This window comes from Notamacropus eugenii, chromosome 1 (assembly GCF_028372415.1).
Source record: "Notamacropus eugenii isolate mMacEug1 chromosome 1, mMacEug1.pri_v2, whole genome shotgun sequence".
NCBI classification, from domain to species: Eukaryota; Metazoa; Chordata; class Mammalia; order Diprotodontia; family Macropodidae; genus Notamacropus; species Notamacropus eugenii.
In genome coordinates this window covers 13,002,198-13,029,385 of record NC_092872.1, presented here as the reverse complement: position 1 = coordinate 13,029,385, position 27,188 = coordinate 13,002,198, and the positions used below count along the sequence as shown (strand labels likewise).

Here is a 27,188-nt window from a genome sequence, read left to right as displayed (position 1 = left end):
CATCTTTCAGGCAAATCGACAATTTTTCCTAGTTCCTCCCTCTTTCCTGACTGAGCCACCCTTTTTCCTTTTGTCCCATTTCCCCTACTACCTAGGCCTGATATAGTGGTCAGCCATTTTAAGATTAAGATTTCCCTTATCTATCAGAATAGATCTATCAAATAGAAATCTATCAGAATAGCTTCAGAATAGTAGTTCCTATCTTCAATTTCTCTACCTTTTGAAGACAGAACTTCTCAAATTTTGATTTTCTGGCCTCAAATGTACTCAATACCTATGATGAACATCTGCATATGTTTCAAGATTATCAACTTTTTAGCAGCATGCTACTTATAATAGTACTGGTAAAGAAATCACTTTTTTTTCTGTACTTTTTCAGGTTGATTTCTGAGATGTCTGATACTTGGTGTGTTTTTGAATTGAAGTTTCCATGTGGATTACAGTTTTCAAACATGCTTTGTGGAAGAAAGTTGATATGATAGGCTGTCATTTGACAAGAAAGGGGGTCACTTGAAGGTAAGTATCATTTTCTCCTTGTCATTTACCAATACATAATCTTTCCTTGATCAGAATGACAGAGCATATTTGATGTTTGACAATCAATATTAAGATATCTATACATGAAATAAGTAATGTGCTGGGGGAGGGGGAGTCTTTCAGAAGAGACTTAAAATAGTTGTCCTTCACTTCGAAACTCTAGGGATTCTTATTGCTGTGTATTCTGTGCTTGAGGCACACGGGAGGTCTGTTAGAGTCATGTCTTTTATTGTTGAGGTGACATGTATGGAAATGAATTTGCATCTCAAGACTAGAGAAGAAAATATGGAACTAGATGGAAGTACAGTTGCTTGTGATAGTTCAAAGGCTATTAATAGGAATGAGGAGAGAAGAGACCAACGTGATTGTGGAGCCACAATTATACTTTGATCTTTGAAAGATGAGAAAGTCACTGTGGTTTGGGAAAGGGACAAACATTGTCCAGATTTTCAAAAAGGAAAGAGAGGAAAATCTGAAAACTCTAGCCTGGTGACTTTTACTTCAACTGCTGGCAAAATTCTAGAATATTATTAAAAGGGTGGTTAGAGAACATCTGGAAAAGAAATTGATTCCTAAATTCTTCATAGCTTTATCAAGAACAGTTTATGTCACAAGGAGAAGTAATATTAATCGAATCACAGAAGCTGAAAAGAATAAAGAACTAAATCATAGGAGATAAAAGAACAAATTATGCGCAGCCAACCTCTTTTCCTTTTTCTTTCTTTTTTTAAAGTAGGGACTAGACTGGTAAATAAAGGAATAGTGTAGATAGAGTTTACATTGTAGCAAAGCATTTGATAAAAGTGTTTGGTGTTGTTCTTGTTTATGCTTGTCACACACCCTTACTCCTCCTCCTATAGAACTTTTTCTTGTGAAAAAGAAAAACAGATAAGTAAAATCAACCTACGCAGCAGCCCCATCTGACAGCAAGAGCCACATTTCATAGCTGGAGCCCTGCAGCCCTTCAAGGACAGGACAGAGCTGCATTTCTTTATCTCTTTTTGGGGCCAAGACCAGTCACTGAAGTTTTCCTGGTTTAACTTATTTTACTTTACTTCATCTCTTTTTCTGTTTGTTTTTAATAGTATTTTTATTTTTTCCAATTACACATAAAGACAATTTTCAGCAGTCATTTTTTAAAAGATTTTGAGTTCTAAATTTTTCTCCCTTTCCCCTCTTCCCCAACACAACAAACAATCTGATAGGTTATACATGTGTAATAATGTAAAACACATTTCCACATTAGTCATGGTGTAAAAGAAGAAACTTACAAAGAGAAAAAAAAAACCCAAAAATTGAAAATAGTGTGCTTCAATCTGCATTGTCCTTCATGAGGCTTTTTGGAATTGTCTCAGATCATTGTATTGCTGAGAAGAACTAAGTCTATCATGGTTGATCATCAGGCAGTTTACTGTTACTGTGTACAATGTTCTCCTGACCTTACTCAGCATCAGTTCATGTCAGTCTTTCCAGGTTTTTTTGAAATCTGCCTGTTCACATGATAGTGTTTCATTCCCTTCATATACTACAAGTTGTTCAGCTATTCCCCAGTTGATGGGCATCCCCTCTATTTCCAATTCTTTACCACTACAAAAAGAGTTGGTATAAATATTTTTGTACATGTGGGTCCTTTTTCCTTTTTTATAATTTTTTTGGGATCCAGACCTACTGGTGGTATTGCTAGATCAAAGGCTATGCGCAGTTAGGTTGCCCCTTGCTCCAAATTGTTTTCCAAAATGGTTGGATCAGTTCACAATTCCACCAGCGTTTCTTGTTAGTTCTCTCATATGTTTCTGAATTCCTCACAGTAGAAAGTAATAAGCACGAGGCAAAATAGTGGAGTAGAAGAAGTAGAACCACCCAACTCCCCTTCACAGCTACTCCAAAAAGAGTTGCATAGGGTTTGGTTGTGCAAAAACTTTTCAGTTTAATGTAATCAAAATTATCCATTTTGTACTTCATAATTCTTTCTGTCTCTTGTTTAGTCAAAAATTCTTCCCTTCTCTATAGAAACAAAAATTTTTTAAAAATTCCTCACACGAGATTCCTCCAGCACAATAATATCCAGTTCCATAAATAAGAAACAATTTATTCATCCATCCCACAGCTATGACTGTCTCTTGGGACATTTAACTGATGCTAAACAGCTGGTACAACCAGGAGTCAAATGAAGCCCTGAAACTTCCTCACTCCACAAATATTTGATGCCTGTGCCAAATGGTGATAATATGGTAGACAAAGATAACAGTTTACAGCGTGAATTTATTTGCAAAGCATTATTTAAGAAGATAGCAGAAAATTACCTGCAATTGCTTCACAAAACAAGGCAGTTAAGGGGAAAACTCTAATGGAGGGTTTTGTGTAAGGCACAGGTAAACCATGTTTTCCTTAGAGCATGTGTAGATTAAACAAGAAGGACAGCAGATAGATCTGAAATTGAAGAAATAGACTACTATTTCTAGTGATCTATTCTTATTGATCATAGTAGTGGAACCACTGCATTTGAACTCCATCTTTGTTGTTGTACCTATTGTACTGTGTGAGAAACAATCACTCACTTCAAGAAAATGAAATTGGGTAGAGTGGCAGGACCTACTAGATAGATGCAGAAGATATCCATGATGGAAGCATAATTTTGAAGGCCCTTAAGGAGTGGTTTATGAAATACTTAAAAGTTGGAAAGATAAAAAAATCATAGCTATTAATAACCAAAAAGATATGAGTAAATACCAACCTATATGCTACTTTTTTGATTCTCTGAATTTTTATGAGAACAGTCTATGTATCGAATTATGTTTCCTTTGCAAAAAAAAAAAAAAAGCAGTTTCCTTTGTGAAAATAAGGGAATGAATTAGTTCTTGTAGACAATTTCTATGATAGAACACATTTTTATAGTCATAACTAACTGAGAATAGAGAAGGTAAGATTCTAGTGTAGCCGATTACAAAAAAGCATTTAGTCTAAATGCTAATAAAGTGGATCTTTAAAGGCTCTCCTGAAAGAAAGTCTTCCAAAACACATACTAAAATTTCAAAGCACAAATTAAAATGATAAATACTATTGAAAAGATTCTATGACTGATAGAAACTCAGCAGTAACTCTGTTCAGTAATCTTGTGAGTTGACATCATGTTAGGTGCAAAACAGGAAGACCTGTGTTTAAATAAGATGCTTGCTCATGTTGTAGGGATGTCGTGCATATGAATCCAAGTTGACAGTCTTTGTCAATGCCAAGATCCCAGAATGTTTCTATTCTATTTTCATTGCCTTGAACCCTAGAATGCTACCAAGCTTCTTCATAAACTATATGGTCATTTGAAAGTTATTCGCCTATTTATACTCACTCGAAAAATCAAAGTGGATGAATTTTGCACATTCCCTAGATAATGAGATTTACTTGGACAGGCAGCCTATTGAGTTAGCGTGGGGATTGGCAAACCAGCAAAAGGGCAGACTGACTTCTTGATTAACTGAATGTAAGAGTATATTGTCCATAGTTATTGGGTCATGGTTCCAATCACTTCTAGTGGATGGAAAGACTATAATCTTAACTAGTTAAGAGTTAAGTTTACCATCCTTAATCCACTTTCATAGAAAGATCTTTTGTCCTTAACATATCCCACCCATGTGAGGTAAAGTAAAAGCTGGAAAAGCTTTTTAGTCTAGAGAAATATAATTTCTTTATCTTTCTAGAGAAATTTAAAAGGAAGTTTTTCATATTCTTTTCATATGCATGTGCTTTCATATCTGAAAGGCAACTCTTTTCCCTGATGTATATATTTATGTAAAGTGACATTTATTTTATCCAATTAAATGCTTTTTCTTAATAAACAATAAATACCATTTATTATATAAAGTTTTATTATTTAACATTTTAAAAATATTTACGAATAAAGCCAATGCAGCTAAGAATATGAAAAGTTGTCAAACAGAATTAAAAAAAAAATCTTTGCCATCCTACATCTCTGATAAAAGTCAGATATCCCAAGGTGGTAAGTGAGAGAAAGAGAGGATGTATGTATACCAACATCTTCATAGCAATAATTTGTAGTACCAAAAACTAGCAGAGACAGGACAGGTGGGCATTCTTGGCATTAGACACAGCATGAGCAACACTAGGAAAATTAACAATAAGTCCAGCACTATGCTTGGAAGATGTCAAATGCTCCAGTTGGTCTGGAATGTAGAGCACAGTCACTCAGTGTGAGTAAAGGAAAAGAAGTTAGTTGGAAACATTGTCAAGTGCTTTGAATTCTAGGCTAACAAATTTGAAATTTATTTATGTTTCAATAGAGAGGTACTGAAGATTTTTTTTTTCCCAGTGGAATGACATGGTGAAAACCATGCATTAAGATGGCTAAGCTTCCTGAATATTGCTATTGAATGGTTTGGAGAAAAGAAAAGCTTGGAGCTACGTTCAGGAAGGCTATAGCAGTAGTACAAGTGAGAAGATATGAGGATCTGAGTTTGAATAGTAGTACCGGTAATAGTAGAAGGTGAGTGGATGTGAAGGATATGAAGAGAAAATATATAAGCCAGGACAACTGGCTTGATTTGGGAAATTATTGATAAATTAAAGATGACTCCAATGTTTTTTTTTTAATCATGTATCATTTGAAGAATGTTGCCATTAATTGAGATAAAGAAGTTCTAAAGAAGAATGTGTTTTGCAAAAAGATATATGACTTAATTATACTCATTCAGTATTAGTTGACTGTCTGCTGGGCTAAGTGCTAGGTATTAGGAGGAATATCAGGATATGTGCAGCATGGACCTTGGCTTCAAGAAGCTTCTCTTCTAAAAGAATAAAAGGATACTGACTGGAATTAATATAATATACTTTATATTTGTATCTCATAGCATTTGATCTTCATAGTAACAACGTCCAGCAGATGATGCAGTTAGTTTTATTTTGAAGACGAGGAAACTGAGTCAGAGAGGTTTAGTGTTTTGCCTAATGTTACATAGCTAGAAAATGTCAGATTCCTGACCCCAAAACAGGTCTTCTGACTCCATGTATGGTGATTACTACATTCTATTACTGAATAAGTGCCATACTTGGACACTCTGCATCTTTGCACTGGCCAATGCCGGTGCCTGAAATGCTCTGCCCCCTAATTTTAGCCTCTCAATTTTCCTGGCTTCTTGCAAGACTCATTTCACGTTCTAGCTCCTGCAGGAGGCCTTTCCTCCATCAACACCTCAGCAGTTACATTTTCTTCTTTGAGATCACTTTCATTCACTGTGAAGCTCAGACACCATGGGGTTCCTGCCCCCTGCCTAAGGCCTCTCTTTGGCACCTTCCTGGCCCAAGAGTGATTATCAATAGTAACTGTTGCTGTTTCCCTCCCAGCCAGATGTCTTTCTGTTCTTTGCCTCATTGAAGGGGCCATGCCCTGCCTATCTCTTAAACAGGCCTATTCAATGAACGGGGTTACCTCACCCTAAGTGAGTACTTGCATCTGCCTAAAGGGCCTACGGTCTCCCAGTGCATCCTGGGTCATCTCCAGTCATCCTGATGAATATCTGGTCACTGGATTCAGATGACTCTGGAGGAGAAGTGAGGCTGGTGACCTGCACGGCCCTCCCTCACTCAAAACAAAGTCAAGTGCGAGTCATGTCATCATTTCTCTGACTGTGTGGTCTTCTTCGGCAATGGAGGATGAACACAACAAAAACAACGTCACTTCTAGTAGTATTGAACAGATAGGGTAGGGAGTTGCAAGTGTTAGTTTGTACCTTCAAAGAGAGATCATTTATGTTTTCATGATATTGTGTGGGATGACAAGATTCCCTACTTAAATTAATTACTCAGAGGCTCTCAAAGTGATGACAGAAAGTTTATTTATTCGATTCTCGAGAAGCGGGGCAATTCCTCTACCAGGAAAAGCCAAAGACAAAGGAAAAGCAGTGATTATATATATAGACTCTAACACAAGTCCCTCCCTCCCCACTGACCATTATCCTCATTAGCTGAGAATATGATCTTACATTCTAGATGCGAAATCTAGCCAATCCCTTTTGAAATGAAGACATCGAAGAATTATGTAAGTTTTATCCAATCACTGAGACCCTAATGTACTACACAGTTTTATATCCTTATATGGAATTATTCCACTCTAAAAATATTGTAACCTTGAGCCTCTCAGTCTTTCTTACTCTTGGGAGAAGAATTACAATCTGAGAAGTCTTCACTAAACCTCTTCCACTCAAAATGATACATGCATGCCAGAGATAAAGGGAGGGACTCAAGATATAGTCAGGAAAACTTGTCAGTGACTTTATGAGATGGACCTTACTATGTTAAAAACAGGGATCTAGATAAAAAGTTACTAAGGATTGTCAGAAATTATTATATGAAGTGTGCAAAAAATATATATTTTAAACATAGGTGTTTTTTAAAATATAGTTCCTATTGAGGAAAAGAGGAAAGCCTAATTTGGAAATAGTTGTGAGGTTTAAAAGGTCTGCTTTCATGGAAGTCAGTAATATACTATGGACTTGGAGGAAATGTTGCCAAAGGCAATTTGTTTCCGTGATGCACATTCACATCTGTGTACATAAATGGTATAACTAAGTGACTGATTCCTACATTTCCTGCAGTTTTACTATGTTCATATTACAACTAAAGCCAGAATTATTTGTTGTCCTCGTCACAGAACAGCAGTTAAATTAATTATTTACGTTTATGGAAAATATTGAGTGTTGTTTGGTCTCTAGTGTGTTTAATTTTAGCTATAGCCTACATATGTATTAAGTATTTGTCCTTAGCCAAAATGCTTCTTAATAGTTAATTTTTTTTTCAGTTGAATCATCTCAGAAGTGTTTTGTTAGAATTCAGAAACTGACTATATACTTAGAGCTCAGTATTGTTTGTAACTATTAATTCTCTCAGGTATTGTTGCATAGAAAGATTGTTTTCTTTCATACTACGAAGGGAAACTGCATTTTAGGGGTGTATTTCTTTTTTTTTTTTTGTAATGTTTAACAGTCACTGCCATACAATTGTGATTTTATCCCCCCCACCTACCCCCTACTCCCCCCCTCCCTCCCCATGACTGCATACAATTCTGTATAGATTGTACATATACTTTCCTATTGAGTATATTTTCACTATAGTCATGCTATGTAGTCAGACTAAGATAAATGAAAGAAATCGTATAACAAATCAGAACATGATACACAAACACATACACATACACAAACATGATCTGCTACAATATGTGAGTGACTTCCATATTTCTCTCTCTGAGTGTGGCAGGCATTTTGCCTTGAGATCCTCCATTGGGATTTTTTTTTTTTTTTTTTTTTGGTAAGAAGTTCTTGTGTTATTACAAAAATCTAAGTCTACCAGAAAAAACTCTCACACACTGTGGTTGTTGCTGTGCATAAAGTTCTCCTGGTTCTGCTCCTTTCACTCAGCATCAGGTCATATAAGTCCTTCCAGGCCTCTCTGAAGTCTTCTTGTTCATCATTTCTTATGGCACAATAGTACTCCATTACATTCATATACCATAATTTATTCAGCCATTCCCCAATTGATGGACATCCCCTTGACTTCCAGTTTTTGGCAACTACATAGAGTGCTGCTATAAATATTTTTGTACATGTGGGACCCTTTCCCATTTTTATGATCTCTTGGGGATATAGTCCTAGTAGCGATATTGCTGGGTCAAAGGGTATGCACATTTTTGTAGCCCTTTGGGCATAGTTCCAAATTGCTCTCCAGAATGGTTGGATGCGCTCGCAGCTCCACCAACAATGAATTAGTGTTCCAACTTTCCCACATCCTCTCCAGCATTTATCATTTTCTTGTTCTGTCATGTTTGCCAATCTTATAGGTGTGATGTGGTACCTCAGAGTTGTTTTGATTTGCATCTCTCTAACCAATAGTGATTTAGAGCATTTTTTCATATGATTATAGATAGCTTTAATTTCTTCCTCTGAAAATTGCCTGTTCATATCCTTTGACCCTTTATCAATTGGGGAATGACTTGTATGATTATACATTTGCATCAGTTCTCTGTATATTCTAGAAATGAGGCCTTTATCCCCGAGCTTAGCTGTAAAAATTCTTTCCCAATTTACTACATCCCTCCGGATTTTGGTTGCATTGGGTTTGGTTGTGCAAAAACTTCTCAGTTTAATGTAATCAAAGTTATCCATTTTGCATTTTATAATGCATTCTATCTCTCCTTTAGTAAAGAATTCTTCCCTTCTCCATAGATCTGATAAATACACTATTCCTTGCTTCTCCAGTTTATTCATGGTATCAATCTTTATACCTAAATCATGTACCCATTTGGACTTTATTCTTGTGTACGGTGTCAGGTATGGGTCTATGCCTAATTTCCGCCACACTGTTATCCAGTTTTCCCAGCAATTTTTGTCAAACAATGGGTTCTTATCCCAGAAGCTGGGGTCCTTGGGTTTATCAAACAGAAGGTTGCTATATTCCTTGCCTACTGCATCTTGAGTGCCAAGTCTATTCCACTTGTCTACCTCTCTGTTTCTTAGCCAATACCAAGTGGTTTTGATAATTGCTGCTTTATAGTACAGTTTGAGGTCTGGTAGCGCTAGGCCACCTTCCCAAGCATTTCTTTTCATTAGTCCCTTTGATATTCTGGACCTTTTGTTTTTCCAAATGAATTTTGATATTATTTTGTCCAGCTCTAGAAAGTAATTGTCTGATAGTTTAATTGGTATGGCACTAAATAAGTATATTAATTTGGGTAGAATTGTCATTTTTATTATATTAGCACGGCCTACCCATGAGCAACTAATGTTTTTCCACTTACTTAAATCTGACTTTATTTGTGCAAAAAGTGTCTTGTAATTGTGTTCATATAATCCCTGGGTTTGTTTTGGCAGGTAGACTCCTAAGTATTTTATACTGTCTACCCTAACTTTAAATGGGACTTCTCTTTCTATCTCTTGCTGTTGGACTTTGTTGCTAATATATAGGAATGCAGAAGATTTGTGTGGGTTTATTTTGTACCCTAGGGGGGTGTATTTCTAATTTTCATATGACCAGGGACCATAGGATCATAGATTTTAGAGCAGGGTAAGTAGACCTTTATGTGATGTAACTTGAGGACTGCCAAGCCTAGAGGCCTGTATTGGGCTACCCGAGTCTTTCCTACCTGTCCCAGGTCTTCGGCTGTCCACGCCGGATGCACATATGAGAGAAAGGACGTTCCAGAGTCGAACAGGGGTTGAGCTTTATTCCAGGGAATCGGTTACAAGTGCAGGGGGCGGTCTTCCTTAGGAGGAAGAGGGGGAGATTTCCTAAGGAGGCTAAGCTTAAGGGATTGGAAGTAGAAGTACAAGCGGGGAGAGAGGGGGAGGGGAGAAAGGAAAGAAAAGAAGGGGAGCCCTACTTTTCTCTTTGGCTCCACACGTGCTAAGAGAGAGCTTTCTGGCTTCCTCATTCCTACTTAATCTTCAGCCACACAGTTTGCATCTCAATACCATGCTGTTAGGTAACTAGGTGTGCTCCAATCCGGGACGACCTCGAGGGCAGGGAGACTCCACCCATCAGGTATCTCCGGGGGAGAGGCGGAAATACCCGAGCTAGCCGAGCTAGCTCAGTCTGACCTTCTCGAACCCCCGCTGTTCATGGAGGGCCTCGTAAGACTCTAAGATTTAGAAGTCCCACTTTTACCTGCCTGAGACTGTCCACACGGAATTGAGCTTCCAGTCCCAACAGAGGACTACTAAAAGTTTTGCCTGGCCCAAGACCTCCTTTTTTATCAGCCTGTTAGAAGACTTGATATACCTGTTATTCTTTTGAGTAAGGTTGTTGGCTCTTATGAATCACTTATTATAATATAAATTCTCCTGAGACAGACACCCTGTAATTACCATCAACACCACACTGCTCCTAAACTTAATTTACCAGGTTTGTCTTTGCACAGAATAGGGATCTGAAGTGAGGAAGTCAAGAGAAGTTTAGATGTGAGTGAGGTAGTCAGTGAGTCAAGAGCATAGGTCTTTGTTCAGGGAACCCATGCCCAGGTGTAAAAGGCTACAACTGAATGAGGACACTGGGAGAAACCCATGAGAAAAAATAAAACAAAACATACATCAGAGAAAATATTCTGCTTCATTCTGCATTCCAGTTCCAGTTCTTTCTCTGGATGTGGATGGCATTCTGCCTCAAGAGTCCTTTGGGAATATTCTAGGTCCTTGCCTTGCTGTGAGGGGCTAGGTCTGCCAGAAACAGTCCTCGCTCACTTGGCTGATGCTGTGTAGCCTTTGCTCCTTTTTCATTCGGGTTATACCCACTAACCATGCATAACCCTTACGTCTCTGTTTTCAGTCCTCTACTCTTTTTACTTTATACTATCTGACTTGATGATTTCATCAGCTTCCATTAATTAATCTATCATATTTATGCAGATGATTGTCAGATTTATAGATCCAGATCCAGCCTCTCTCTCCTGACAGTAGATATGTGGAAGGGCAACTAGGTGGTGCGCTGGATAGAGCACCAGTGCAGGAGTCAGGAGGACCTGAGTTCAAATCTCACCTCAGACACTTGACACTGTGTGACCTTGGGCAAGTCACTCAACCCCAATTGCCTCATCCTGGGTCATCTCCAATCATCCTGATGAGTATCTGGTCACTGGATTCAGATGGCTCTGGAGAAGTGAGGCTGGTGACCTGCACAGCCCTTCCTCACTCAAAACAAAGTCAATTGCAAGTCACGTCATTCTTTCTCTGATGGCATGGTCTTCTTTGGCAAAGAAGGACGAACGCACAGATATGTGGAATGAATTGCTTTTGGGACATCTTGAAATTCAAATGAATGTGTCCCAAATAGAAGTCATCATTTTTCTCCCAGACCTTCCCTTTTCCAAATTTTGCCATTACTCCCCAGGATACCACTGTCTTTGTAGTCACCTCCACCTACAATCTGTCATTTTCAGCTCTTCGGTATCACCCACATATCGTAATCTTGCCGAATCTTGTTTCTACTTTCACAGTATCTCTTATATGTCCCCTTTCTCTTCATTCACACAACCACAACTGTAGTTTAGACCTTTCTTAGCTCTCATCTAGACTCTTGGAGTAGCCTTCTTGTTGATCTCTCTCCCTTAAGTATCTTCCCCACTCCATTCTGTTCCACTCAGCTGCCAGTGATTCTTTCTTCATCTTCAGTGAGCTCCTGTAGCTCCATTACCTCTGGAATGAAATATAAATGCCCCTATTTGGCCTTTAAAACTCTTCATAACCTTACCCGGACTTACCTTTCCAGTACTTTTACACTTTATTCCCCCCACCCCCCTGCCCCTCAAAGTCTACAGTGTAGCAACCCTGGCCTGTTTGCAATTCCTGTCTTCACACAATTGGACTGACTTCACCCACTCCAGGAATGGTCTCTCTCTCCTTCCTCCCACCATGTCTGACAATTAGTTTCCCAGATTTAATTAAAGGTTCAGCTCAAATCTCACCATGTTCTGTAGGCCTTTCCCAGCCTCCCCAGCTGCTAATGTATTGCCTTCTTGAGCTTGCCTTTGAGCTACTCTGGATATATCTGGTATGTATCTAATTATTTACATGGTGTGTCCTCCATTAGAATGGAAGCTTCTCAGAGGCAGGGGTGGTTGTGGCCTTTCTTTGTATCCCATTGGTTCCTACAGTGACGAGGAGACCGACACTAAAAATAAACACCATCTACTGGGTTTGGTTCAAGGCTTGCCACGTGTACAGTTGAGTATTTTTATGATAATGTGGTAGTAACTCTGACATACACCAGCGGACACAGACGTCACCGAGGACATTGCCTTCTTTCCCCTGCCTTAGTGGGTCCTACTTGCCTTTCGGACAACCAGTGAGCTCTTCGTCGATCACTGCACTCATGACCTTTTGCCCGGTCTGCTTCTTCTCGACTTTTCAGCAGCCTTTCGTATTGTTGATCGTCTTCTCTCTGACTCTCCTGACCTTGGTTTCTTTCTCCCTTGTTCCAGACACCTAGCAGGATGATGAGCATAGTACTTCCAATATGCTAAGGGTTTAATAAATGCTTGTTACAGTTGAACTCGCAGCCAAATTCAGTGTTTAAATTAGTTTTATTCTATTGATTTCACCTTCCCTGGTTTGCACAACTGTGGATTTTTATAAATATATATATCTTTTTTAGTGTTTGGGTCCCTAAGTAGGGTGCTGAATATCATTTTATCCAACATTTTTGAGAACTAAATGTCTGAAATAATTTGATATACTTGATATATTTTTTAAAGGCAGTGTTTATTTTTGGACATAAAAACCGAAAAGTTCACGTTTATAGGGTACATTTTTTTGGTTGTTCAAAGATTCTTTTTTTATCAGCTAATTTTTATTTCTCATTTTCTTTGCTTTAATTCAGTTTTTATTCCTTAGTTGCCTTATCTTCTCTGACTCTGAAAACAAATATTAGTGAGCATCCTACACAAAGGATAATAAATTTGATATGTGTTATATAAGTACCATAAAGGATTGGGCAAGAGGAAAAGATGGTGCCTGATAACATAGAGCAGGTGCAGCTTTTCATTTTTTCTAGTGATAGCAGAAAAACAAGAAAGGGTTTTTCAGAAGGACAGAGTATAATACTTCCTAATTCATTTTCATTTTAAAAATAAGACAGAATTTTGGGGTAAAAATAACATAAACCATTTAGTATCTATACTAATGGAAGGAAGTAGTTATTTTTAAAATACTTTATAATATTGGATAACCAGTTGCTTTCCTCTATTAAACTGTGAGAAAGAATGTTCTGTTGAACCACCAAGATGCAGTAGACCTTAGTAGGAGTTGACTTCAACAGAATGAAATATTTTTCCATAAATTTTACTTTTCTCCCCTACTTAGATGATTGTAGGAAAGATACATGGTAATAGAAGAAACATAGAAAGTCATATGGCATAAAGTACGTAAAGCAATTTATAAACTTTAAAGTGCGATATAAACATTAGTTCTTAATATAGATAAACCTAAACTTTCAGAAGTGCAATAGATCTAAAAGAATTTTTTTTCTCTAAAAGTAAACAGAGAAAGCTCATTTGACTGATATGCTGTAATTGGGGACAGTTTTTATCAAGTCATATCAATCAGACTTATGTTTTAAAGACTGCCAGTGAAGGAAGTACTTTTTTTTTTTGCTTTTTCATACTACTTCCTTTCCCACCCTTCCTGACTGAATCTTCTCCAAGTAGAGCCTTGGAAGTATTCTTTTCCCTAAACAGGTAAAATGGGATCTTGATCTGGCAAGATGGTCTTTTCAATTAAAATAAAATTTCTCAAGGCTTAGAAGTAAAGTTTCTTCAGTAAAAAATTAGGTCGGGTGGAATTCTAAAATTGAAGTAGCCAGATCAGTTTGATTTAATCAGCAGCTCTATTCTCTAGATTTGTATGATTATGTAAATTGTTTTAGATGACTCTTTAATTATTTAGGTCTCTTTGGATTGTGAATGGTTGTCATACTGTGTCAGACAGAGTCTGATCTGTAGACCAAAATATCTGAGAGAACTTGTAGAGTACTTTAGGTTTCAGAAGCTTTTTTCACTAAGGACAGAGGTAAAGGTGTAGAGATCCCTTTCCTACTCAAACTAAGTTTCTTTTTCAAATGGTGAAATTTCATTTATTAGCTGACTTACAATAAGTCCTGAACATTTTTATTGGATGTCATATCCGTCTTTGACTAAAAGAAGTAAAGAAAAGCAAACACAATTCATTTCAATTCTAGCTTGACCTGTGAAAACTGTAAATATACTTGAGTATAAATTGTAACCTTCCAGAATCAGTCATTTCATTGCTGTTCATTCACCTCTTGCATGTTACAGTTACTTGTATAACAGTTTCAGAGCTTCGGTTCACAGACAGGGAAACAGATCACTTTAAAGTTATAATTATACAGGGGTTGAATATGCTGTGGTAGATGACTCCCAGAGTTTATCCATTTCAGAGTTATTTTGAATGTGATCTTCCATCTCTCTGCATTTTGTTACTACCACATAAAAAATGCTATTGATTTTGTAGTCTGCTGCTCTACAGAAACTATGGGTTATCTCATTTGCTAGGATTTTGTAAATCAGCTGTCATGTCACCAGTTAAGTACGATTTGGTCTCTGCCTGTCTTTAGGCATAGGGTGGGGGAACTGGAATCCAAAGAGAGAGAGAGCCACGGGGCCAGAGGAAATGACCTGCTCAGTAGGCAGGAGAGCAGGCATGGGGGAGATGACCTTGGGCCCGTGATCTGGACACGGGAGGCACTGCTTCATACGCCGCACTCACACTTCACAGAGTGAAGACGGACAGAAAAAAGGGACGAGGAGGCTGCACCTGTGAGGACTCACATAAAAACTGGTTCAACAAGGAAGGTCAGACGCGGTACCTTAGACATTTTAACTCCAGGTGCAATATAAAGTATTTTTTATTACTTATTTGTGCTCAGTTTTCTACAGGCACTTCCCTAAGTCCTAGACTTTCTCTCCTTCAGTTTACAGAAGCTTTTTTCACCCCTTGCCTCCCCCAGACGGCGCCGTCTTACAAGCATTCTGAAATTCCTTTGACGGTGATCTCCCCCCATCGCCATACTTACTACCTTTCTTCACGCCTCGTGACCCTAACCCTGAGTGCTCAGAGGCCATCCTCTGAGCCCCGGCTGCCCCCTCACTTCCCTCTGCCCTCCGCACTCAGGCCCCCTGCTGATTCTGCGGCCCAGCGCACGTCCTGTGCTCGCTGGTTTGACCTCTCCTGGCTTCCGCACGTTTTAGGCAGCTGGACAGAGGCGGTACGTGACCGTGACGTGGGGTCTGCAGGATTCCTGTGCTTTTAAGTGTTCATCCTGTTTGGATGGGAGGGGGCCGCGTGGAGGAGAGCTGCTTCGGGGCGCCTCTCGGCACGTTTCAGTTATGTGGGTAAAGGGGATTTCTCCTGGGGAGCTTCTTTTCACCATGAAGTCACGAGTTCGGACCTCCGCCCTTCCTTCCAGAACCTGATTCTGCATTTAAAATGCATTGAATTAAAGCTGGCTTCTCTGACGTCTGTTGCATCTAAAAACTTCACTTTCTGCCCTGCTTTTCATACACGATGGCAGAGCTGTGAACGGAAAGTACGCCATCGGACGCTTGGACTGTCGCTGTTTATTCTCTCTGGCAGGAAAAAGAAATCTTGGTGCAGTGGAAGCTCGGGTGTCCGTCTCCGAGTCAGCGGGGGGCCGTGCACCAGAGCAGGGGGCGGGAGGGCCCGAGTGCAGATCTCACCTCAGACACTTGGCACTCACTAGCAGTGTGACCTTGGGCAGGTCACTTACCCCAGCCGCCTCCTCCTGGGTCATCTCCAGTCATCCTGATGAATATCTGGTCACTGGATTCACATGGCTCCGGAGGAAAAGTGAGGCTGGTGACCTGCACAGCCCTCCCTCACTCAACACAGAGTCAGGTGCCAGTCATGCCATCGTGTAGCACGGCCTTCTTCGGCAGCGAAGAGCGAGCCCGCCTCTGGCCAGCTTGGTCCTGGGTCTGTGCCCCAGGGCTGTCTGTGAGTCCGCTCCTCTTCCCGAGCGGGCCAGGCATCTCACACCTGATCGTCCGTCCCCTGGCACGGAACCTGGAGACGGGCTGCAGAGCGCAGGGCCGCCGCTGCCGCTCTGGTGTGGCGTGGCCTGAGCGCCGGCGCCCGGCCAGGACCCCGGTCTGCTCTAGCTGGACAGGCCCTCTCCCGGAGAAGGGCTCTCGAAGCCGGCGGTCGCAAAGCGCCTTCTTCGGCAGCTCCAGGCAGACGTCTGCGGGTCTCGTCCAGACACACAGCCTGGCTTCACGCAGGATCCTGCTGTACGGCCGGTGCCGGGCAGTCTGAGCGCGAGCCCGCCGCGGGCAGCGGCCGCGCGCTCCCGGAGCCTCTGTCGACCTCTTCCTCCCCCAGGAGCCGAGCCCGGGGCAGGCGGACTCCGCGGGACGGGAGGGGCGGGGGGGAGAGCGGCGCCGCTTCCGATTGGTTCCCGCGCTCCGACCCTCTCTGATGAAGGCCCCTCCCCGCCCTCTGAATGGCCCGGGGCGCGCCGGGGCGGGCCGCAGTGCGAGCCGAGGTCTGGCGCGGGGACGCGCATGAGTGGCGCGTGCGAGCGCAGCTGAAGCGCGCAGGAGGGGAGGACCCGTGACGGGGTGGGTGGGGAGTGAATGGAGTATTGTTGTTCCTCCTCCTCCCCCCTCCCGCGGCCCCGTGCTTCCTCGGCCCCCCCCGCGCCCGCCCGGGAGGGGGAGGGCGGGGAGAGGCGGCCTCCAGCCTGGGCCGCCGCCACCCACCGCCCTTGCTGCTTATGTGGCCGAGGGACGGACCCGGCGCGCCGCCTCCGCGCCTCGGCCAGATGGGGCGGCCGGCCGCGAGCCGCCCGCACTGAGGAGCCGGGCCCGAGGGGACGGAGAAGACGATCCGCCCGCCCTCCCCGAAGACCCGCATGGCGGCCACCTCCTCGGCCATGGCCCCGGCTCTGAGCGAAGCCGCCGCGGCCTCTGCGGCGGCCGGGCCCCGTGCCCACGACCTGCTGTGGAGGCCGGAGGCGGGAGGCCGCCGCCGAGAGCTCGGGCCCGAGCAGCGGCCGGCTCCGGAGGGGGAGGCGGCGGCGGCGGCGCTGAGGGGCCGGCAGGCAGCGCTGTGGGGCCGGGCGCGGAGGCTCTGCCGCCGGCTGCAGGTGGTTCGGGCTCGGCAGGTGGAGCGGCACGTCCGGCAGCAGCTGGCCGGGCTCTGGCGGCACCTGGCCCCCGGGCCCGAGCCGCCCTCGCCGCCGGCGCCCCCGCCCGCCGCCCGGGCCGCGGAGCTCCGGCGGCTGGTGGGCAGCGCCACCGCCCTGCTCCGGGCCGTGCAGGGGGACTGCGACTCGGACGCTACGGACACGGGCAGCGGCAGCAGCTGTTGCAGTAGCGGCAGCAGCAGCGTCGGCAGCGGCAGCAGCAGCAGCTGCTCCTCCGGCGGGGAGGAGGACGAGGACGAGCCGGCGCTGCGGAGCCAGGCGGGCCCCGGGCGGCCTCCGCCTCCGCCTTCGCCGCCTCCCGCCGCCGCCGGGTGAGTGCCGCGTCCGGGGAAGCGCCGAGGCCGGCAGCAGGGCGGGGTCGTGGGGCCGCGGCGCGGAGCTGCCCGGCCCGGCGCGGTGCGCGGTGCGCGCCCGGTCACCGCCCTTGCTCTGGGCCCGCGGGGCGCCCTCCCGGACGCTCGTCCTCCAGCTCCGGAACTCCTCGGGCTCTGTGCCGGCGCTGTGCCACCTCGTCCTCCCCGGGGGCGGGTGCGACCGGCCGGGAGCGTGGGTCTGGGCAGTGCCGTGGCGGACTCCGCTGCGGAGTGTTCGGTCTTCCCCGTGCTGGGCGGGCGTCCCGGCGTCTGCTGCAACTCGAGTCTGGAATTTTCTGACCCTGCTCTCTAAAGCCAGTGCTGGAAAATGATCTCTGCCCGTGGCCCCCAGGAAAGGTCCACTTTCTCCCCGGTCCCTCTCCCTTCTGGGTCTAGGCGTAAAGGAAATACCCTTCCTTTGGCGAGTGCGTGTTCCTAACCCTGCCAGTTCCAGGTCGGCGTCGGGTCCGACGGCCGTGCTTTTGACCCGGTGGGGCATCCAGAAGTTTTGGCCGATCTCGAGGTTAGAAGTCCGTGCGGGCCCGCATCTCCAAGCACTAGCAGTTTGTGTGCTTCAGTCCTAGGCACTTTGGCTGCAGTTCGGAGACGGCCTGTTGAGGTTTCTCACCTTTGTTACCACCTGTCAGACCGAGCCTTTGTCATTTTTGATAGTTTACAGAAAATACCAGACAACTCAGAAAGGAGTAACTGTGCTTTCATTGAACGAACCCTAATGGAGAGATACTAACGTTCTATCACACGGTTGAGGAACCTGTGGCCTTCTAGGTCTCCCCCATCCCTGTTATATTGGGATTAATTTAGAGAGGTAGCTGTCCTTTCCAGAGTGGAAATTTTGCCTACAAATGTATGTAGGTTTTCTGTTTACAGTAGAAGTCCATGTCCATAATTTTGTTTCCCATTGGAAAGTCCGGGTAAGCCGTGAGATTTGCTTTGTTGTTCCTAGGATGTAGAACCTGGTGGTGATGGCCCTGGAAAGCAAGAATTGGACGATGATTTGAAAAAGAATTTTTTTAGAGGAGAGCAGTGAGTGGTAGCTTGAATAGAAGAGGAATTATTTGGGCTATGAGAAGGGGAAAATGGAGTGAAAGGTTAGGTTAAAATATAAACTGGCTGTCAACCATCAAGTTAGGAAAATAACATTGTTTTTAAAAACATACTACAGTTTAGTATGATGCCAAATAAAATGAAAATTGGAAACCTCTGGTATAATGTAGCATGAAGCCTCATAGATTTGGAGATACTTGGATCTTGAAGAAGCCAATCATCTTAATAGCTAATCTCATTGTTTTTCAGTAGGATTATAACTAAGTTCTCATTGTCAAAATATGTCTGATCTATTGATGTATTTCCTTTTGTCTCGTTTTAGAAATGAAAATTTAGGTCATATCCTTTTTTAAAAAAGAAAATTTAATCTGTATAGGTACTTAGATTTAAAATATTTCTACACTTAAGTCACTCAAGTCTTAATGAGTTGCGATGGCCAAATAAAATTCATGACCTGTTGGGCAGCCTGGTGACAGGCCCCCTTTGAATTTAGCTAGACTGATTCTTAGGTTTTCCATCCCCAGGCTTATTTTCAAAGGCTTCCTGCCTCCGAAGGGCTTGCCAGAACTTGAACTCTTCTGGCAAAGCCTCTGAGAATTCAGGGTCACCTCCAATAACAGGATGAGGTGTCTGAGTAGGACTTTACCTGAAGAAGGTCATATTCTAGTGGAAGGAAAAATGTTAAGGATAAATCATTACTGTATTTCTATTTGATATTAGGCACATTTTAACATTTTCTTAGATAAGGCAGAAAGGTGGCTAGCCTACTATTACCTAGTTAATTTTATGGACGAGTGCTGTATGGTGGATTAGCTTGGTTATGGTATTAAGCAGAATCTCCATATTTAGTGAACAGAAACTTTACCCCTAACCTCAACAGTCAGGGGTTTTTAAGCTGGGTGTTAAGTCATCACTACGGGATCTGTGCAATAGTGTGTGCCTAAATCATTGCAAATCCATCATCACAACTAGGAAAATAATTCAGTGTACCCTGCTGATAGAGGTTGTCATCATACACAAAAGACAGTCTTTGGGTATTTCGTTGTTCCTGACTCTAAACTCTGTTTTTTTTTTTCTTTATTACTATGGGTATTTGATCATTCAGCAATTAGCAAGCATTTATTAAACACTTCATTTAATGTGGTCAAGCTATTGTGCTACATGCAAAAGATAGGTTATACTTGCATCTGCTCTCTCAGGACTATGAGGTGTGTACTATGAGAACTGAGATTCATTTAATTCTGTTGCTAAAGCATTATTTTATGAACCACAGACTCTCAGGAAGGTTGTGATTTGTCCAAGATTACAAAGGTAGTATTCTCTTTCCACTCTCCCATACTCCACCTTGTATAAGCAGAACTTGGCTTTTGCTCAAGAAAGACACTTGTATTGGAAACAGTTGGAAAAAACAACACTAGTAAATGAGATTGTGGTACAGATAAGGGGCACAGGGATTCACAGAGGAGAAAGATCAATGTGAACTGATTAGAATTATCAAGAAGATTTTGTGATAGAGGAAATGAAACTTGAAATGGCCCTGGAAGGAATTATATTACTTGAATTCTCCAAAGTGAGCTGTGAGGAAAGCATCCTAAGGAGTGGACCCGTTGAGGACGAAAATGGAGTGGAAGATTTCTTTTGGAAATGGTAGGAGATAAGATGGAAGGAGTGAGGAAGATGTAGCTGATGAAAGGTTTGAACTGTATCTTTTGGGCAGTAGTAAAATATAATTTCTTGAGTAGAATAGTTGTTTATCAACTTGCTTGCCTTCTCAAGGGTGGGAGGGAGAGGAAAGGAGGGAACTTGGAACTCAAAGTTTTTTATTATTATTAATAATTGTTTTTCGAGGGTGGAAGGCAAGGCAATTGGGGTTAAGTGAGTTGCCCAAGGTCAACTAGTATTAAGTATAAGTATATACTATGTGTAGTAAGTATTAAGTATCTGAGGCTAGATTTGAACTCAGGTCTTCCTGACTCCAGGGCCAGTGCTCTATTCACTGTGCCACCTAGCTGCCCTGAGCTCCTATGTTAAAAAAAAAAAACAGATTTTAAAATTTGTTTTTACATGTAATTGGGGAAAATAAAATACGAAATACAAAAAAAAAAGTTATGTTGCAAGTAAGTGTTTTAGATCAATTTGACGAAGTTCTGTCAGAAGATTGGAGGTAAAGAGGACTTTAGAGGGCAAAGCCTCATGGCCTGATGTACCCTTAAAGTAACAATCAGGTATAAAACTTTGTTATATGACAACAGGAGAGTGATAAAGTTGTTGCTGTTGTGACTTAGTTCATCATGGGCAAAATTGTTGACTGTGTCAAAATGCTTGTTTAATGAGAACTTGAAATTTTAACTGACAAAAAAGATTCAGTCATTGACATTCGTTGGAGTTTACTATATGCTTTGTAACAGTAGCAGAACTAGAGAAATTATTGATACTGTATACTTTGTTCTAGCTGGAGCAAAAATCATTTTTGTAACTCTGGGCATAAAAATAAATGCCAGATTTAAAAGTCCCTTGTTTCCTAAGGGAAAAATGTCATTTTTATTGAAGCGTCTTTTGTAGCCTCCATGGTGCTGAGAGTATTGGTGATGGTGGAATACTTACTGAGTATATTAAATACCACATTAGCTGTATTCCTTCTTAAAGGAAACATGTTTCATGAACAAGACACACTGTCTCTTGGCCCCAGGCTTTTTCTTTGCCTGTCCTCATTCCATCTTCAACTCAGTCTGCTGGCTTCCTTAGGTCTCAACTAAAATTTCCTCTTTTCCAGGAAGCCTTTTTCAATCCCTCTGAATTCTTAGTGCCTTCCTCCTCTCATTTCCCATTTATCCTGTGTTTAGTTTGTACACTTTTATTTGCTTCCTCTCCCCTTGGATTCTGAGCTCCTTGAGGAGGGAGGTCTGTCTTGTGCCTCTTTTTGTAAACCTGTTGATTAATGTAGTAGGTACTCAATAAATGTTTATTGACCACTGAATCCTTTTGAAGAATCCTGTAGAAAATTAAATACTTCCAGAATCTTTCATGTGCAAAGACAAATTAATTACATTTAATTCTAGCACCTTCCCTCTTTAAAATTATTTCCAATTCATCCATTATAATAGCTTGTTTGTGCATATCTGCTTGTTGTCTCCCTCATTAGATTGTGAGCTTCTGGAGGAAAAGGGACTGTATTTTGCTTCATTTTGTGTGCTCAGTGACTGGCACATAGTATCCACTTACTAAATTTTTGTTGATTGACAAAATTAGAAATAGTTCTTGAATTTAGTGAGCTTACATTCTACCAGAAAGGGGGATGTGACATGCAAACAATCTGGAATTAGACTAAAAACCTTAGATGTCATAGTTCCATGTTTGTTTTAAAATATGTAAGTTTTAAAGCTGAAATTCAATGTTGTGTTTTAGAAAGCTTCTATATATTAACAATTAAAATCTGCCTTTGACTCCCTCAGTTGCTCCTCATCAAGGAGGAAGCAATTTGTCTTCCCTTGTCTGCTTCTGTAAAATTTTCTCTTTTATCTTAAAATTTTCAGTTAATCAAATATTTGTTAAGTGCTTGCTATGTGTTTGGAACTCTTCTAGACATAGGAAATATAAAGGCAAAAAAGTGAACTACCTACTGCTCAGAAGGAGCTTCCATTTTTTTTGTTGTTGTTTGGGCTTTGGAAGAAGGGACACCTAGATGTATAATAAAATGCAAAATAAATCAAAGGTCATTTGGGGAGTAGGGTATTATTATTTGGAGGGATCAGAAAGGCCTCATGAAGGAAGTGGCCTTTGAGCTGATCTTTGAGGAAAGTAGAAATGAGGAAAGAGATATGACATGTAGTTATTTACCTAAGGTTAGGGACAACAAGTGCAAAGACAGAGATGAAACTTGACAGGAGGAGGAACATTGCAAAAGCCAAAGAGTGTGTAAAGGGAGGAGAGTGATGGGCACAGCCTAATGTAGATTGGAGTGTGTTTGTGAAGAACTTTAAATACTAAGCAGAATTTGGAATTTTATCCTAGCAGTAGGAAAAGGAGATGGTATAGTCAGACTCAGGCATCAGGAAGATCGCTTGGACAGCTCTGTGGAGCAGAGAAATAGATTAATGAGGAGGCTGTTACAGTAGGCCAGCTGAGTTATGATGAAGGCCTCAACTGGAATGACTACCATGTCAGTAGAGGGAAGAGGTGGTTTCAGGACAGTTAGGAAGAGATCTATCAACTAATTTGGATATATGGGGTAAGGAAGACTGAGGAAATGAGGGTGGCTTTTGATGAGTTCTGTTTTTAATGTACTGAATTAAGATGTCTGTGAGACAAAACAACCCAGTCTAAAATGTCTGAGTCAGTCATGTGGGACTGGAACACTGGAGAGACTAGACTGGATGTCTAGATCACCACACAGCTGACAAGGTCATCAAGTGAGAAAGTGTGGAGTATAAAGTGAAGGGAGTCTAAGACAGAGCTGTGGAGTATGGCTGATGTGAATAAATATACAGCAGAGGAGACTGAGAAGGGGGCAGACTGGTAGGAGGAAAAGAAACAAAAAAGGGCAATGTCAGCCAGAGGGGCCTGGGCTTCCCAGAAAGAGTGGTCTCAACAGTGGCACTTTGCAGAGAGACTGAGAAACTTGAAGATTGAGAAGAGGCTATATGATTTAGCATTTAAGAGATCATTAGTAACTTTGGAAAGGACAGTTTGAGTTGAGTTGAGTGATAAGACCTAAAGTCAACCTGCAGAGGGAGGATTTAGAAGAGGTTAAAAGGAGAGGAAGTGGAGACATTGAGGGTAGATGTCATTATAAAGTAATTTGTGAAAGGAAAGGATAATATATATTTGAGGATGATGTGCTCTAATGAGCGTCTTTTTGTAGGATGGGGGAGAGAAGTGTGTAGGCAGCAGGAAAGGAACCAGTAGATAGGGAGAGGGAGAGGTTGAAGATTTGAAATAGAGGGGATGATAGAAGTGCAGTCTGTTGGAGAAGGTAGGAAGGGATGACATCAGGGGTTCAGTGTAGCCTTGATAAGGAGAAAGGAGAAACTGGAATAAAGTAGGAAATAGAGGATGCTGTCATCAGGTTATGAGACAAGAAGGGAAGAAAGTGGAACTGACAGCAGATGGCTTCTACTTTCTGAGGCAAGTTCCTCAGTTTGAAGAGTGGAACAGGCTTGAAAAGAGGAGGGGTTGAATTAGCTCATGTGTAGAGTAGGAAGGAGAAAGGAGTAAACATTTATCTAGTTCCTACTATGTACCAGACACTTTGCTAAACATTTTATAAATTATGATCTCATTTGACCCTCATAACAATGCTGAGAGGTCAGTTATTATCTCCATTTTACATTTTAGTAAACTGAGGGAGAACTTAAGTGACTTGCCCAGGGTCAAGTGTCTTGCTAGGTGGTATCTGAGACTGAATTTGAACTCAAGTCTTCTGACTCCAGAAGTCAGAAGCAGGATAATTAGTCCAATGATTATCTTGATGTATAGCATAAAATACATAATAAATTTTTAGTGGATCTTGTGAGTGCAGTTTTATGAATTATTCCAGTTCTTTTTTCCACCTCATAGAATTAGGAAAACAGGAGGAAATAGATCTAAGTAATCCAGGGTCAGGATTTGGCAAAGACAAGAGAGTGAGGGATTCAAGAGGAGATACTAGAGACAGTTGGCACAAGTTGGATTTTCCTGCCAACAGGACCCCCCACCAGGGTCTGCTGCTCCAGGCATTGAAGCTGCTTGGGGAGGTGGAGGAATCAGGCACTAAAGCAGCTTCAGCTCTGGGTGTGGAGCCATGAAGGGGGACAGGGTCATAATAGAACTCCATGAAGGAAGGGGAAGGTCTCCCAAACGGCCCCTTTATATGGGAAGCAATATCTGTCTGTATAGTTGAACTTGCCAGCTGTGGAATGGAAATTGCATGAGGTGGGGGTAGGGGAGGTAGTGTAGCCAGAACAGATAATGGCCTGGAAAAGTACTGAGGGGAAAGGTCATTTGTGGTGAGGAAGCATGGCTTTAGAAGAGGAGCGAGAAGGGCACAGGAAGAGATGGAAGGATTGGTCATAACTGGGTAATGGAATGTGAGTTCTTGATCAGACTGGTGAATACTTGAAGGGGAAGATTAGAAGAGTTCAATGCTGTGACTAGACCTGTGTGTGCTTGGGGTAGAGTAGAAGACTTGGTAAGAATAAGGAACTGGGAGGTTATGTTGTTTGATGAAGCATCAGTATATGTGGATATTGAACTCTCCTAGTTGGAGGACAGGATTTGGAGTGGAGAAGGGAGACCAAGTGTCAGACACTGAACCAATTGATAAAAGAAGGAGTATGTTCTGGAGGCCAGTGGGTAATAGCCACCAGGATCTCACTTGGGTAAAAGCTTGGAGAGATTACATCAACAAGGTTACATGCTACAGAGAAATTAAGGAAGGTGAGTGTTGACTAAAGGTTATTGGATTTGGAAATTTAGAATCCTTGCCAAGGATTAGGCAAGATCAATGAGGATTTTTTTCACTGTACAGTGGAGAATTTAATGATGGTGGTTGGTTGTTGTTAATAATGTTGATGTCATATTGTGACATGTACCTACAGTAGACTGTTGCATCTCCCTTTGTAATAGGTTGTGGTAAATGGTATTGATATGCTATTACCTTTCTAATTTCAAGAGCAAGTTCTTTACTTACAAATTTTCCATACATGGGAAGGAAAGAAGGACTGAAAAAAGCATTTGTTAAGCATTTACTAAGTTCAAAGTATTATGCAAAGTGTTGGGGATACAACTAGAAAGCATGATAGTACTTGCTCTTAAAGAGCTCACATTCTACTAAGGGCTTGTGATAACATAATAGGAGATTTTAGTTGACAGTCAAGTGGAGGACCTTGTGGTCCTTAAGGTATAGCAGATAATGATGTGTCTTCAATGTTATTTCCTTGAATAAAAACATACCTTTTCCTGCTGTTTGCCAGAGTCAAAGATTTTGGCTTCAGGAACTTTATTTTCTGAGTATTCGGTAGCTATGGTTGCCAAGAAGGCTGTGGTTGACAGGGAGAGACAGGGTCCACAGCACCAGTTGAAGAAGTTGCCAGATCACTTCTCTACAAGAGTTGCTTCCCTGGATTACAGCTTTGGGAGTCAGGTTGGGAGGAAGACCTGTATTCTGAGGAGAGATACTATTCCCACGACTCTTGAGCTTAATTACGAGGGGATGTAATTTCTAAGCCTAAGCATACATTACTTAAATGTTGCTTGTGGATTTTTTTTTCTTCCTGATTATATTTTGGAGAGGTTTCTCTCATGTAATCAAAAATTACATTTCTTCTCTTTCAACCTGTTTTAATTATGTAGACAAAGCTCTGTTATTTATTTTTATTCTTTAGATCACCAACTATAGATTTCAAAAACCAAAGGAACTGTCCTTCAGTGTTTATGATGCAGTATTACATTTTTTAGGCCTTAGCTATGAATTTGGCTAGCAAAAATCATATTTGTCTTCCTTCTCAGCTATTCCCTCTTCTCTCATTATTATCTTCATATTCTTATGTAGCCAGCGGCTCTGTAGGTTCTTACTTTTCCAGAAAAATTCATTTTGCATTTAGACTGAGAAAAGAAAAGCAAAGTAAATTCCCTTTACATAAGTAGCATTGTTATTTATGATGGTCCATGGGCTTTGTGAGCGGCCCTTCGTCTGTGACTACTCCTTCGGCACCTTTCCCTCATTTACCACTTAGGTATATACCAACCTCCTTTAATGCAAGCCTGTTTGGATATTAAAATGATAAAAACATTCTAAGGACACTGTACTGGGACCCTGTACCAGGACAGCTTTGTCCTGGTCTGTCAAGCTTGAAAAGTCTTGTGTATGAGTTTAGCACCTAGATAGCTAAATGAGAGGCAGTTTCATCCCTGGAGAGGTGGTGACCAGGGATGACCTGTTTCCAGCCACAGCTTTTCATGAACATAGAAGAATTTTCCACCGGCAGAAAGTGTCCCCCACACCATAAATACTGGTGATCCACTGTGCTATCTCATATCCTCAGCAAGGCATTTATTCATCTCTTGGTGACTTCTTGTCATATGCCCCATGGGTTATTCTAAACATTTGTTCAACTTCCTGTTTTATTGAGATAATAATTTATCTATTCCCTTAGATGTAGGAACTCAACCCTCCTCCTTTACTGAGAAAATTCATGCTATTTATTTAATACAGTTCCCTCTACCATGCTTTAAATTCTGTGACTTCTCCCATTTTCTCTGAGGATGAATGTTAGCTTATTATCATTACCTAATGCCCCCGTGTGTGCCCTTTGTCTACTCTAGGTCTTTGTTCCACTAATCATTCTTATTTTTTCTCATGTCTTCCTCTGTCCTGTCCCTTTCTTCTTTCCCTCTTTCTTTTCCCCTTTACACAGTCTGTACCATTCATTTCCCTCATCCAGTTCTACCTCCCCCACCCCCACACACCCCTTGCTCTAGGGCAGCTTAGTATCTTTAGAAAAAGTTATAAAATGGGACCAATTC

General features: G+C 41.9%; 1 protein-coding gene across 4 annotated transcripts in view; it reads left to right on the top strand.

Moving 5' to 3' along the window:
- The first annotated feature begins 459 nt into the window (after positions 1–459).
- Positions 460–27,188, top strand: part of LOC140533818 (KAT8 regulatory NSL complex subunit 1-like) — a 139,572-nt gene continuing 112,843 nt past the window's right edge. For 3 of the 4 annotated variants that reach the window (XM_072654105.1, XM_072654094.1, XM_072654087.1), the window contains exon 1: positions 16,838–17,579. In XM_072654105.1, coding sequence (XP_072510206.1) covers positions 16,975–17,579 — 605 coding nt within the window. In that variant the 5' untranslated portion in view covers positions 16,838–16,974. Of the gene's footprint in view, positions 517–4,858; positions 5,033–16,837; positions 17,580–27,188 lie in introns of those variants that run through there. The other variant, XM_072654115.1, reaches the window with a different exon arrangement.